We start from the raw sequence: 14,905 nt of genomic DNA on the forward strand, positions 1-14,905 counted from the left end.
CTCAGCCGCATCCTCTGCCAGGGTCAACTGGAGAAAGTGCTCGGTCTTTTAGTGGGTCATGGAGAGCGGGGGAGACCGAGCAGAGGAGATCAAACCATGCACCTCTCCTATCTGGGGGTCTAACTGCGGAGACTGGGCCGGGAACTGGTGGGACTCTGCCCGGCTGGGACACTGGCCTGGTCTACTCTGGGCAGGTCGTAGGTCGTCAACCGGCTGGTAACCTCCATGCTTTGGTACCGGCTGGTCACTGTATGTGGACAGAGAGGACCCAGAGAAAGTTGGTGGGCTTCTGGGATGACAGGAAGCAATGGTCCCTGCTCTGGTCCAGAGTCTTCCTGTTGGGGAGGGGGTCAGTCACTGGTGAGTGTACGTACCCAGATGGCCGCTCTCTGTCTCTGTCTCATGTTCTCCGAGCACCCTCCGTGGAGGCACGCACTGGCGCAGCATTACTCCACCGGGGGCTTTGCCCTCAGGAGGGTGCGCAGCTTCCGGCGGCAAGCAGCTGCTGCTTCGCTGTGCGAGAGCTGCCAGGTTTTTACCGGGAGCTACTGCAGGTCCAGTAGGGTCTCCTCCGGTCAGAGTGCTCCTGAGCCTGCGGGGGTAGGCGCTCGGGCAGCTGGAGAGATCGTTCCCCATCCCCTGAGGGCGGCTGGGGAGACCGTTTCCCGTCCCGTGAGGGCGGCTGGAGGGACCGTTTCCCATCACGTGAGGGTGGCTGGCGAGACCGTTTCCCGTCCCGTGAGGGCAGCTGGAGGGACCGTTTCCCATCACGTGAGGGTGGCTGGGGAGACTGTTTCCCGTCCCATGAGGGCGGCTGGAGAGATCGTTTCCCATCCCGTGAGGGCGGCCGACGAGACGGTTTCCCGTCCCGTGAGGGCGGCCAGCAAGATTGTTTCCCGTCCCGTGAGGGCGGCTGGCGAGACCGTTTCCTGTCCAACCCCTGCTCCACCAGAGGCGCTCATGGGACACGAACCCCGAGATCTCCTTCGGGAGCCAGTCCTGCACAGCACGTGCTGCCTCGTGGAGATGTCTGCCATGTCGCTCCTCGACATGCTGAGATGGTTCCCGTACCAGCTGATCCTGCACACTTTTCACTTCATTGCCCTCTCCTGCTGTCTGGACACGCCGTGGTGGTCTGTCTTATCACCAAGCGGTGAAGGGGGTCCCTAGTGGACGTCTCTCCATGCGGGCGTGTTTCCCCTGTACATTGGGACCTGGGGTGGAGGGTGTTGCACAGGGCAGTACCGTGTAATAGATTCCTGGGCAGGTTCACTGATACCCCGTCCACCTGTCCTTCCTGTGGACGGGAGGAGTCAGGTACCATGTCTACATGGAGCCCGAGGGGCTACACCCCGGTTTGAATATCTGAAGGGGCTGCTCCTCTCGTTCTGGCTGCACTTGAGCCCCGCACTCCTGGTTTATGGGCACCCAGTACGGGGGGCTGGGGCTGGGGGTGGGGGGCGTCACTCGTTGGATGTGGCCAACTCGCTGGGCCTGGCCAAGATGCCCATTCGCAGGTCCAGGCAGCGGGCTGTCGAGGGCACTGCATGAGCTGATTGCCTGTCCCTTCGCTGGGGCTACGTTTGTGCCAGGGCCTCCTTGGAGAGGGAGCATGCGACCATTCTGGGTTCAGTCGATGCTTCCAGGAACAGAATTAAGTTTATTATAGGTGGTAATAGCTGTATTTTAATTTGAAGTCAGTAGCTTTATTGTAACCCCTGACCTTTGGATGTCTTTGGTATTCGAATGAATTTGAAAGGGGCAGTACAGAGGGAGGTGACCCTGTCAGAGAGACAGTTTGGTTTGACCCATCAGTAACTGGTTAAACTCTGATCAGGAGTCTCAGTAACTACTAGCATTTCAGGTTGGATGATAAATGTGATGTCCTTTTGGTGCGTTGCTTCATCAACAATGTCTGGGTGGAAATTGTTTTCCTTTATTCTGATTGGTTGGGTAGAAGGTGACCAAGGTCAGTAGAATCTGTACTTTAGTGCCTTTCCAGTAACGAGGATCACATCTGGGCAATCAATCATCCTCTTTCTATGGGGCCTGTTGTTGCAGTTTTCTATAAATAGCTTCCTTCCTGGAAAAGGGCTTTTTTGCCAGAGGAATGGGAGTACATCTATGGAAAAGCACTGAGCTCACTCCCTGCCCCACACGTGCTGCAGTGATGGGAGGAGCAGCTGTGGACTCCATGTTCTGAGGACAGTGATAGGGATGGGGTCGGAACTGGTGAATCCATCCATCCCATGTTCCCTGGCTTCATTCCTACCCCTGCCCCATCACCTCTCAACACTCTTACACTGTCCATAATCTCAGTTCCTCCACCAGCCCCAACCCCAGCCTAAAACACCCCTCCCCATCTCCATAACCCCCACCTGCCCCTATACTTACATGTTTTTGTTACCCCCTCCAGCTGTAACCCCCTCCAGACCCTACACACCCCCTCTGTAATTCCCTCCAGACCCTACACCCTTCCCCCTCTCAGTAACCCCTTCTGGACCCTACACTCCTCCCTGTATCTGCAACACCCTCCGGACCCTACACCCTTCATCCTCTCTGTAACCCTGTCAGGACCCTACACCCCTCCCTGTCTCTGTAACCTCCTCCAGCCCCTAAACCCCTCCCTGCCTCTGTAACCCCCTCCGGCCCCTACGCCCCTCCCTGACTCTGTAACCCCCTCTAGCCCCTACACACCTCCCTGTCTCTGTAATCCTGTCCGGACCCTACACCCTTCCCTCTCTCTGTAATCTCTTCGGGCCCCTACACCCGTCCCCGTCTCTGTAACCCCCTCCAGTCTCTACACCCCTCCCTGTCTCTGTAATCGCCTCTGGACCCTACACTCCTCCCTGTCTCTGTAACCCCCCTCCAGCCCCCACACCGCTCCCTGTCTTTGTAAACCCCTTCGGACCCTACACCCCTCCCTGCCTCTGTAACCCCCTCAGGCCCCTACACCCCTCCCTGTCTCGGTAACCCCCTCCAGACTCTACGCCCCTCCCTGTCTTTGTAAACCCCTTCCGGCCCCTACACCCCTCCCTGTCTCTGTAAACCCCTTTGGACCCTACACCCCTCCCTGTCTCTGTAAACCCTCCAGCCCCTACACCCCTCCCTGTCTCTGTAATCGCCTCTGGCCCCTACACCCCTCCCTGTCTCGGTAACCCCCTTCAGACCCTACGCCCCTCCCTGTCTTTGTAAACCCCTTCCAGCCCCTACACCCCTCCCTGTCTCTGTGACCCCCTCTGGCCCCTGCACCCCTCCCTGTCTCTGTAACACCCTCTGGCCCCTACACCCCTCCCTGTCTCTGTAACCCTCTCTGGCCCCAACATCCCTCCCTGTCTCTGTAACCCCCTCTGGCCCCTACACCCCTCCCTGTCTCTGTAATCCCCTCAGGCCCCTACACCCCTCCCTGTCTCTGTAACCCACTCTGGCCCCTACACCCCTCCCTGTCTCTGTAACACCCTCCAGCCCCTATACCCCTCCCTGTCTCTGGAATTGCCTCTGGACCCTACACCCCTCCCTGTCTCTGTAACCCCCTCCGGCCCCTAAACCATTCCCTGTCTCTGTAAACCCTCAGGCCCCTACACCCCTCCCAGTCTCTGTAATCGCTTCTGGCTCCTACGCCCCTCCCCATCTCTGTAACCCCCTCCAGCCCCTACACACCTCCCTGTCTCTGTAACCCCCACCGGACCCTACACCCTTCCCTGTCTCTGTAACCCCCCTCCAGCCCCCACACCCCTCCCTGTCTCTGTAAACCCTCTGGCCCCTACATCCCTCCCTGTCTCTGTAACCCCCTCCAGCCCCTACACCCCTCCCTGTCTCTGTAACCCCCTCTGGCCCCTACACCCCTCCCTGTCTCTGTAACCCCCCTCCAGCCCCCACACCCCTCCCTGTCTCTGTAAACCCTCTGGCCCATACATCCCTCCCTGTCTCTGTAACCCCCTCCAGCCCCCACACCCCTCCCTGCCTGTGTAACCCCCTCAGGCCCCTACACCCCTCCCTGTCTCGGTAACCCCTTCCAGACCCTACACCCCTCCCTGTCTCTGTAACCCCCTCGGGCCCCTATATCCCTCCCTGTGTCTGTAACCCCCTCTGGCCCCTACACCCCTCCCTGTCTCTGTAAACCCCTCTGGCCCCTACACCCCTCCCTGTCTCTGTAACCCCCTCTGGCCCCTACACCCCTCCCTGTCTCTGTAACCCCCTCTGGCCCCTACACCCCTCCCTGTCTCTGTAACCCCCCTCCAGCCCCCACACCCCTCCCTGTCTCTGTAAACCCTCTGGCCCATACATCCCTCCCTGTCTCTGTAACCCCCTCCAGCCCCCACACCCCTCCCTGCCTGTGTAACCCCCTCAGGCCCCTACACCCCTCCCTGTCTCGGTAACCCCTTCCAGACCCTACACCCCTCCCTGTCTCTGTAACCCCCTCGGGCCCCTATATCCCTCCCTGTGTCTGTAACCCCCTCTGGCCCCTACACCCCTCCCTGTCTCTGTAAACCCCTCTGGCCCCTACACCCCTCCCTGTCTCTGTAACCCCCTCTGGCCCCTACACCCCTCCCTGTCTCTGTAACCCCCCTCCAGCCCCCACACCCCTCCCTGTCTCTGTAAACCCTCTGGCCCATACATCCCTCCCTGTCTCTGTAACCCCCTCCAGCCCCCACACCCCTCCCTGCCTGTGTAACCCCCTCAGGCCCCTACACCCCTCCCTGTCTCGGTAACCCCTTCCAGACCCTACACCCCTCCCTGTCTCTGTAACCCCCTCGGGCCCCTATATCCCTCCCTGTCTCTGTAACCCCCTCTGGCCCCTACACCCCTCCCTGTCTCTGTAACCCCCTCTGGCCCCTACACCCCTCCCTGTCTCTGTAACCCCCTCTGGCCCCTACACCCCTCCCTGTCTCTGTAACCCCCTCTGGCCCCTACACCCCTCCCTGTCTCTGTAACCCCCTCTGGCCCCTACACCTCTCCCTGTCTTTGTAACCCCTCTGGCCCCTACACCCTTCCCTGTCTTTGTAACCCCTCTGGCCCCTACACCCCTCCCTGTCTCTGTAACCTCCTCTGACCCCTACACCCCTCCCTGTCTCTGTAATCCCCTCAAGCCCCTACACCCCTCCCTGTCTCTGTAATCCCCTCAGGCTCCTACACCCCTCCCTGTCTCTGTAACCCCCTCAGGCCCCTACACCCCTCCCTGTCTCTGTAATCCCCTCAGGCCCCTACACCCCTCCCTGTCTCTGTAATCCCCTCAGGCCCCTACACCCCTCCCTGTCTCTGTAATTGCCTTTGGACCCTACACCCCTCCCTGTCTCTGTAACACCCTCTGGCCCCTACACCCCTCCCTGTCTCTGTAACCCTCTCTGGCCCCAACATCCCTCCCTGTCTCTGTAACCCCCTCTGGCCCCTACACCCCTCCCTGTCTCTGTAATCCCCTCAGGCCCCTACACCCCTCCCTGTCTCTGTAACCCCCTCTGGCCCCTACACCCTTCCCTCTCTCTGTAATCTCTTCGGGCCCCTACACCCGTCCCCGTCTCTGTAACCCCCTCCAGCCCCTACACCCCTCCCTGTCTCTGTAATCCCTTCTGGTCCTTACACCCCTCCCCGTCTCTGTAACCCCCTCCAGCCCCTACACCCCTCCCTGTCTCTGTAACCCCCTCCAGACCCTACACCCCTCCCTGTCTCTGTAACCCCCTCTGGACCTTCGCTCTCCATGAAATGAGGCAGTACCACCTTCCTGGCTGTTGGATTTCACTGTTAGATCTCCTTCGTCCAATCTGCTGGAGATGACTTTGCGAGCTAGGACAGATATGGGGTAAGAGGCAGATACCTTTACAAATGAAAGACATTTGCGCCTGCACTTGGATCAATAAAGTGCAAAGGGATGCAGACCTAATTCAGAGAAAATGGGATGATGGAGACACATACGGTTGGTATGTCAATAAAGTATGACTATGACTATGTATGGATGAATTTGGTTGTGTGCTGTTGTACAATTCTATAACCAATTTCCCCCGGGATCAATAAAGTGTGACTATGACTATAATCGGAAGCATTTTGATCCATTTTCAAACACCGTAGAAATTTTAAAACAAATTTTAAAAAGTTCTTGGAAATATAAATCAGTAAAATGCATAAACACACACAAAATGTTGGAGGATCTCAGCAGGTCAGGCAGCATCTATGGAAATGAATAAACAGATGGATTTTGGGTGAGACCCTTCAATGTGAAATATTTATTCCCTTCCAAAGATGCTGCCTGACCTGCTGAATTCCTCCAGCGTTTTGTGTATGTTGCTCAAGAATTTCAGCATCTGCAGAATCTCTTCTATTTGATTTTATTTAGAGATGCCGTAAGTTCATAAGATATAGGAGCAGAATTAGGCCGTTTGGCCCATCGAGTCTGCTGTCCTTTCCATATCCACACACAGTTAGCTCCTCCGGCCCTGTGATCCTGCACTGCCAAATTCCAGCAGAGACCAATCAACCTACTAACTGATACTTCTTTTGGGTGTTGGAGGAAACCCACACAGACACAGGAAAAACATACAAACTCCTGGCAGGCAGGGACAGGAATTGAACCCCACTCAAAGCTGGAACCAGATTTGTACAAACTCCTTACATCGGGTGCAGGATTGAACTCCAAGCTTCAACACCCCTGAGCTGTGATAGCGTTTTACTAACCAACTTTGTTTGAGAACATACTGTGTATTTCAAAACAGTTTGTTATTTTATGCCTTACGAAATGATTGATTTATAAATTCTGATGTGTAATTGATTTGAATAAGACTGAAAGAATCTCATATTTTAAGGTTTGCTAACAAGTTCTGGTAAGAGGCAGTCATTTAAATTTAAACAACTTCTATTCCAAAGTATGGTCTGTCGAAAGAATCCTTGAGTCATATAAATATAACATAACTGTGGTTTGCCCCAGTTGTAATATTAAAAGAACTAGCTGTGCATTAACGGAAATGCTGGGGGAACTCAGCAGGCCAGGCGGCAGCTATGGAAAAGAATAAGCAGTTGGCGTTTCAGGCTGAGACCCTTCAGCGGGCCGGGAGGAAAAACGATGAGAAGTCAGAGTTCAGTGGTGAAGGGAGGGGAGAGAGAAACACAAGGTGATCGGTGACACTGGGAGGGAAAGGGGTGAAGTACAGAGCTGGGAAGCTGATTGGTGAAAGAGACACAGGGCCGGAGAGCGGGGGAATGGAAGAGAGGTCAGAAAGCCATGGAAGAAAGGGAAGGAGGAGGAGCACCAGAGGGAGGCGTTGGGCAGGCAAGGTGATATAGTGAGAGAGGGAAAAGGGGATGGGGAATGGTTGGGGTGGGGGGGGCATTATGGAAGTTTGAGGAATTGATATTTATGCCATCAGGTTGGAGGCTACCCAGATGCAATATAAGATGTTGCTCACCATCACAGACACTGAGGAAGGCAAGTGATTGGGTATATTGAAAGCAGTAGTCCTGATGAAGGGTCTCGGCCTGAAACGTCGACTGTACCTCCTCCTAGAGATGCTGCCTGGCCTGCTGCGTTCACCAGCAACTTTGATGTGTGTTGCTTGAATTTCCAGCATCTGCAGAATTCCTCGTGTTTGCGTTGATAAGTTCTTGATTAATCAGGTGTCAAAGGTTACAGGGATAACTCGGGAATGGGGTTGAGGGGATAGTAAATCTGTCATCATGGAATGGTGGAGCAGGCTCAGGCCGAATGGCCTAATTCTTTCCTATATGTTATGGTTATGAAGATTTCAATATCTCCTTTAAACTCCCCCCCGCCCCCCACTCTTTGCCTTAAGGCTGTGCTTTCCGGTGTCGAGTTTATTGCTGTGTGAACAAGTACAAGGAGGAGGAAAACCTGACTTGCACAAGTGTCACAGGCACATCGGTACAACAAATGTAACTTGTATTTATTCACATACAGCATGGAGTAGGTGCACCGGCCAGCAATACCCCAGTTTACCTAACAACCGCTATGTCTTTAGAGTGTGGGAGGAAACCAGAGCACCCGGAGGAAACCCACGCGGTCATGGGGAGAAGGTACAGACTCCTTACAGGCGGCGGTGGGAATTGAACCCGGGTCACTGGTACTGTAAAACGTTGTGCTAACTACTACTGTGTGCCCAGGACCGTGCAGAGAAATTATACAAGATGGCGTAGAGAAAGGTGCAGAAAAAGACATTATTGCAAAGAAGACATTTTTTTTTTAAATTTGACACTTTCCACATGTGGAGTTCCTCCAGGATTTTGTGTGTGTTGCTCAGTTATCGCTGCTGGTGGACTGACTCACATTTACTGCTCTTGGCAGGGACCAGATGTTCTATTGGCACGTGAAGCTAGTCTTCCCTCAGAGCTGTGCTACCTACACGGAGAAGAGGTAAGCGGAGGGCCACCTCGGGGTAACGGGTTTGGGTGCTGCACAGATGCTGACTGGAACTGCCAAGATTTCCAGCACCTAGACCTTCTTGTTGTATTAATTTCATCTACAGTTCTTCAAGGAATCTGCAATCCATAGTGTCACAGAGCACTATAGCACAAAACCAGGCTCTTCGGCCCATCTAGTCTATGCTGAGATGTTCTGCCTAGTCCCATCTCCACCATAGCCCTCCGTAACCTTCCCCTACGTGTATTTAAACAGACTTCTCTTAGGTGTTGAAATCAAACACATGCCCACCACTTCCACTGCAGCTCATTGCACCTTCTCACCATTCCCCTCGGCCAATCCGGACATCAGAAGTCTGGAGAGGAGGGGACTTCAATCAGGCCCTCTGCCCAACGATAAAAGGCGGCAGTGCGTCATGGCAGCGTAATGGAGCTTTGACTAGTGGCCAGTCAGCACTTGGGATTGATTCCTGCCTACGTCAAGTCCTAGTGGGGCCAGAACTAGGAAGATTATACAGTTTAACATGTGGTTAAGGAGTTGGGGGGAGGGAGGGCATAAGAGTTTTGGACTGTTGTGCTCTGTTCCAGGGAAGGTGGGACCTGTACAGAAGAGATGGTTTGTAGGAACTGGAGGGGACTAATATACAAGCAGGAAGGTTTGTTCATACTGCACAGTGAGGTTTAAACTGAGTTGCAGGGGGATGGGAACCAGAGTGCCAGAACAGTTAGTGGAGAGGTTGTAGAGGCAGACGCTGGCAAGTCTTTAGACAAAGTTAGGAATCAAAAGGTTGAACATGGTGTGACTAATGTCCTGATCTGCTTATGTTTTGGTGCAAGAAGTATCGTAGGAAAGGCAGATGATATTGCTGAAGATGAGGTAGCTGGTTTACAAACAGGAAATGTGCATTGAGGAGAGACTGTTGATAGGGCAAAATTGCAGTCAACTGGATAAGTTGCAATGTAAAAAGCAGACAAAAGCAGAAGGGGTGAATGCAGGACTGAGGGTGTTGTATTTGAATACATGCAGTATATGGAATAAGGTAGATGAACTTGCACAGTTGCATGTCGGCAGGTTTGATGTTGTAGGCACCACTGAGTCGTAGCTGAAAGATGATCATATTTAGGAGCTTAATGTCCAAGGATCGAAAGGATAGGCAGGAAGATAGGGGGACGGTGTTGCTCTGTTGGTAAACAAATTAAATCAATTCATTAGAAAGAGGCAACATAGGGTCAGAAAGTGTTAAATCATTGTGGATAGAGCTAAGGAACTGCAAAGGTAAAAAGACCCCGATCGGGGTTGTATACAAACCTCCAAATAGTAATAAGGGTGTGGCCTACAAATTACAATGGGAGATAGAAAATGTATGGCAAAGGGCAATGTTACAATAGTCATGGTGTTTTCAGTATGCAGGTCAATTGGGAAAATCAGGTTGGTGCTGGATGACAGGAGGGAGAATTTCTAGAGTGCCTATGAGATGGCTTTTTAGAGCAGTTTGTGGTTGAGCCCACTACAGGATATTAACAGGGTGAAGATGGAATACGAAAGTAAGCTAGCAAATAATATTAAAGAGGATACCAAAAATTTCTTCTGATACATAGTGTAAAAGGGAGGCGAGAGTGGATATCGGACAAACTTGAGAGTTAGGGGACAAAGGTTTAGGGGTAACATGAGGGGAAACTTCTTTACTCAGAGAGTGGTAGCTGTGTGGAACGAGCTTCCAGCAGAAGTGGTTGAGGCAGGTTCAATGTTGTCATTTAAAGTTAAATTGGATAGATATATGGACAGGAAAGGAATGGAGGGTTATGGGCTGAGTGCAGGTCGGTGGAACTAGGATCGGGTAGAGTTCTGCACGGACTAGAAGGGCCGAGATGGCCTGTTTCCGTGCTGTAATTGTTATATGGTTATATGGTTAATTGGAAAATGATGCTGGAGAGGTAGTAATCGGGGACAATGAAATTGCAGATGAAGTGAATAAATATTTTGCATCAGTCTTCACTGTGGAAGGTACTTGCAGTATGGTGGAAGTTCCAGGTGTCAGAGGCATGAAGTGTGTGAAGTTACCATAACTAGAGAGGAGGTTCATGGGAAACTGGAAGGTCTGAAGGTAGTTGAGTGAGTTGCACCAGATAGTTTACACTCCAGGGTTCTGAAAGAGGTGGCTGATGAGATTGTGGAGGCATTAGTAATGATCTTTCAAGGATCACTAGATTGTGGAATGGTTCTGGAAGACTGGAGAATTGCAAATGTCACTCCACTCTTCAAGAACTGAGAGAGGCAGAAGAAAGGAAATTAAAGGCCAAGTTAGTCTGACCTCTGGTTGGGAAGATGTTGGAGTTGATTATTAATGGTGAGGTCTGGGTAGTTGGAGGCATATGATAAAATATGCCATAGTCAACATGGTTTCCTCAAGGGAAAATCTTGTCTGACACATTTCTTGGAATTCTTTGAAGTAACAAGCAGTATAGACAAAGGAGAATCAGTCATGTACTTGGATTTTCGGAAGACTTTGTGACAAGGTGCCACACGTGAGGCTGCTTAACAAGCTAGGAGCCCTTGGTATTACAGGAAAGATTCTAGTATTGATAAAGCAGTGGCTGATTGGCAGAAAGCAACGAGTGAGAATAAAGGGAGCCTTTTCCGTCTGCTTGCCGGTGACTAGTGGTGTTCCACAGGGTTTGTGTTGGGACTGATTATTTTTACATGATATTTCAATGATTTGGATGATGGAATTAATGGCTTTGTTACAAAGTTTGCAGACGATATGAAGATAGGTTATGGGGCAGGTAGTTTTGAGGAAGTAGAGAGGCTACAGAAGGACTTAGATTAGGAGAATGGGCAAAGAAATGGCAGATGGAATACAGTGTTGGGAAGTATACGGTCATACACTTCGGTAGAAGAAATGAAAGGGTAGACTATTTTCTGAATGGATCGAAAATAGAAAAGACTGATGTGCAAAGGGACTTGGGAATCCTCACGCAGGATTCCCTAATTTGCAGGTTGAGTCGGTGGTGAGTAAGGCAAATGCAATCTTAGCATTCATTTCAAGAGGACTAGAATATAAAAGCAAGGATGTAATGTTGAGACTTTATAAAGCACTGGTGAGGCCTCACTTGGAGTCTCGTGAGCAGGTTTGAGCCCCTTACCTTCGAAAGGATGTGCTGAAACTGGAGAGGGTTCAAAGAACGTTCATGAAAATGATTCCAGGATTGAATGGCTTGTAATATGAAAAGCATTTAATGACTCTGGGCCTGTATTCACTAGAATTCAGAAGCACAAGGGATGGCCTTACTGAAACCTATCGAATGGTGAAAGGCCTTGATAGAGTGGATGTGGAGAGAATGTTTTCTATGGTGGGAGAATCTAAGATCACAGGACATAACCTCAGAATAGAGGAGTGTCCTTTTAGATCAGAGATGAGGAGGAATTTTTGGCCAGAGAGTTGTGAATCTGGAATTGTTTGCCACAGGTAGCTGTGGAGGCCAAGTCTTTATGTATATTTGAGGCAGAGGTTGATAGATTCTTGATTAGTCAGAGCATGAAGGGATACAGGGAGAAGGTAGGAGATTGGGGGGGGCTGAGAGGAAACATGGATCAGCAATGATGAAATGGCAGAGCGGATTCAATGGGCCAAATGGCCTAATTCTGCTCCTATATCTTATGGTCTCATGTTCCTCTTAAACATTTCACCTTTCACCCTTAACCCATGATCTCTAGTTCTAGTCTCGCCCTCCCTCAGTGGAAAAAGCCTGTATGCATTTACCCTATCTATACCCCTCATAATTATACCTCTTATCAAATCTCCCCTCACTCTCCTACGCTCCAGGGAATGAAGTCATAATCGATTCAAACTTTCCCTAAAACACAGGTCCTCAAATCAAGAGAAAATTTACATCTTTCCTGTGACCGGAACTGCACAGAACATGCCAACTTGGCCTCACCAACGCCTTTCGCAATTTCAACATAGCGTCCCATCTCCTGTACTAAGTATATTGTTTTACGAAGGTCAATGTGCTGAAAGTTATCTTTACGACCCCATCTGCCTGTGACACTTCTCCGAAGGAATTACGGACCTGTGTTCCCAGATCCATTTGTTCTGCCGGACTCACTCCGCAGTGCCCTGCTGTTCACTGTGTAAGACCGACCCCGGTTGGTTCTACGGAAGTGCAACACCTCGGGCAGCATTTATGGAAATGAATGTACATTCGGCATTTCAGGCCGAAGCCTTTCATCAGGACTGGACTGGAAAGGAAAGGGGAGGGGAGGGGAGGAACTACATTACAGAACAGTACAGGCCCTTCTAACCTACTCTCAGGTCAACCTAACCCTACCTTCCCACATAGTCCTCCATTTTTTTCTATCATCCGTGTGCCTATTTTGAAATATCCCTAATGTATCTGCCTCTACCACTGTGCAGCACACACCCACCACTCTCTGTGTAAAAGCAAAACTACTTTTGACATTCCCCCTGTACTGTCCTCGAATAGGGAGAAGATGTTTCCTATCATGGGGTAGTCAAAGACGAGAAGCCACAATCTCAGAATAGAGGGATGTCCATTCAGAATAAGATGAGGAGGAATTTCTTTAGCCAGAGAGTGGTGAATCTGTGGAATTTGTGCCACAGATTGTGAAGGCCAAGTCATTGGGAATATTTAAAGCAGAAGTTGATAGATTCTTGGTTAGTCAGGGCGTCAAAGGAATGGGGTTGAGATAATAAATCAGCCAAGATGTCACAGCAGACATCATGGTCCAAGTAGCCTAATTTTATCTTATTGTGCTCCAATCACCTTAAAATTATGCCCCCTGGTATTAGCCATTTCCGCCCTGGGAAGAAGTCTAGCTGTGCACACGATCTATGCCTCTTATCATCTTGTACACCTCTATTTGGTCAACAGTGGGATCTGTGTGGGATTGGTGTCAACGGGATGGTTGATGGTCGGTCCAGACCCTGTGGGCCAAAGAGTGTGTGTCCATGCTCTGTGACTCCACAGTAGCTGTCACAGGACAGAGGGAGCGAATGGCCTCTTTTTGTGTATGTGCTCCCCTTTGAAATTAACTATTGCTTTTTGCTTTCCAGGGTGGCTGATAACAAGACATTGGAAGAGCTTCTGAGCAAGTTCATTGACCCATTGGAATCTGACCCAGTCATTCGACAGAAGTACGTGTGAAACCTTCCATTCCACATACCAAAACCCCTCATACAACACTAGATTTTGGTGGGTTTACCAAGTGCTATCAAATATTATCAAATACTATGCCTAAATAAAAGGCCTAGCTAGAGTGGCCATGGAGAAGATTAGTGGGGGAGTCTAGGATGAGGGGCACAACCTCAAGATAACAAGATGTCTCTTTAGCCAGAGGATGGTGAATCTGAGGAATTAATTGTTCCAGGAAGCTCTGGGGGCCAAGTCATTTAAAACCAAAAGATATAAGAGCAGAATTGGGCCATTCGGCCTGTCGAGACTTCTTCACCATTGCATCATGGCTGATTTATTGTCCCTCTCAACCCCATTCTCCTGCCTTCTCCTCATAACCTTTGATGCTCTCACTCATCAAGCGCCTATCAACTCCGCTTTAAATGTACTCTGTGACTTGGCTTCCACAGCTGAATACCTCTATCAAATCTCCCCTCATTCTCCTACGCTCCGGGGAATAAAGTCCGAACTTGTTCAACCTTTCCCGATAACTTGGGTCCTCGAGGCCCAGCACCATCCTTATCAATTTTCTCTGCACTCTTATTGATATCCAGTGTAGGTGACAAGAACTGCACACTGTCCTTATTCCAACTTGGGCCTCACCAGCATCTTACACAACTTGAACTTAACGTCCCTGTCCTGTTTCAGTACTGTAGTGCTTTCTGGCTTTGTGTGTGCTGTTCACCGCTGAGCCTGTGTGAAGCCTGCGGCCTAACATACCTCCCTCACCACTCATGAACTCGGTGTCTCTCTGCAGGTTGAAAGTTTACGTCCTGGCATCTCTTGACCAAGTGCGCGTCTTTCTGAAGGTGGAGGGCCGGAAGAACAACTCCGTCAGGTAACAGAGGAACCCGCTCTCCCTCACCCTCGGTTTTTACTTCTGCTGAAATCTTCTGTCACTGTTCGTAGTTAGAGTCGCATGTGTGTTTTATATTGGTTATTTCATTTAGAGATACACCGCAGTCAGGTGCTTCAGGTCCAACGAGCCGAGCTGCCTAGTAACCCACCTATCTAATCCTCACCTAATTACAGAACAATTTACAATGACCAACTAACCTACTAATCAATACATCTTTGGAATATGGGATGAAACCCACGCAGTCACGGGGAGAATACACACACCCTTCATGGCAGCAGAATGTGAAACCCGGGTTACTGGTGCTGTAATAGCATTATGCTAACTGCTGTGCCGCCGAGCGGCCCTATTTGTGAACTATTTTAAGTGGCCTGTTTAAATAGAGAACTGTGTGGTGTCTTTGGAAACAGAGGCAGATAATATTTGCATCTTGTGGTCAGGGCTTCCTTTGTCCTGGTCATTCACTGTCTCAGAGCTGATTCTGGCTGCAATTAC

General features: G+C 50.7%; 1 protein-coding gene across 1 annotated transcript in view; it reads left to right on the plus strand.

Moving 5' to 3' along the window:
- Window positions 1-14,905, plus strand: part of znhit6 (zinc finger HIT-type containing 6) — a 71,075-nt gene that overhangs the window by 31,160 nt on the left and 25,010 nt on the right. Inside the window, exons 6-8 of the mRNA XM_072273272.1 lie at window positions 8,288-8,356; window positions 13,437-13,517; window positions 14,312-14,392. Of these exons, the coding sequence (XP_072129373.1) occupies window positions 8,288-8,356; window positions 13,437-13,517; window positions 14,312-14,392 (231 nt within the window). The remainder of the gene's footprint in view (window positions 1-8,287; window positions 8,357-13,436; window positions 13,518-14,311; window positions 14,393-14,905) is intronic.

This window comes from Mobula birostris, chromosome 12 (assembly GCF_030028105.1).
Source record: "Mobula birostris isolate sMobBir1 chromosome 12, sMobBir1.hap1, whole genome shotgun sequence".
Classification (NCBI taxonomy): domain Eukaryota; kingdom Metazoa; phylum Chordata; class Chondrichthyes; order Myliobatiformes; family Myliobatidae; genus Mobula; species Mobula birostris.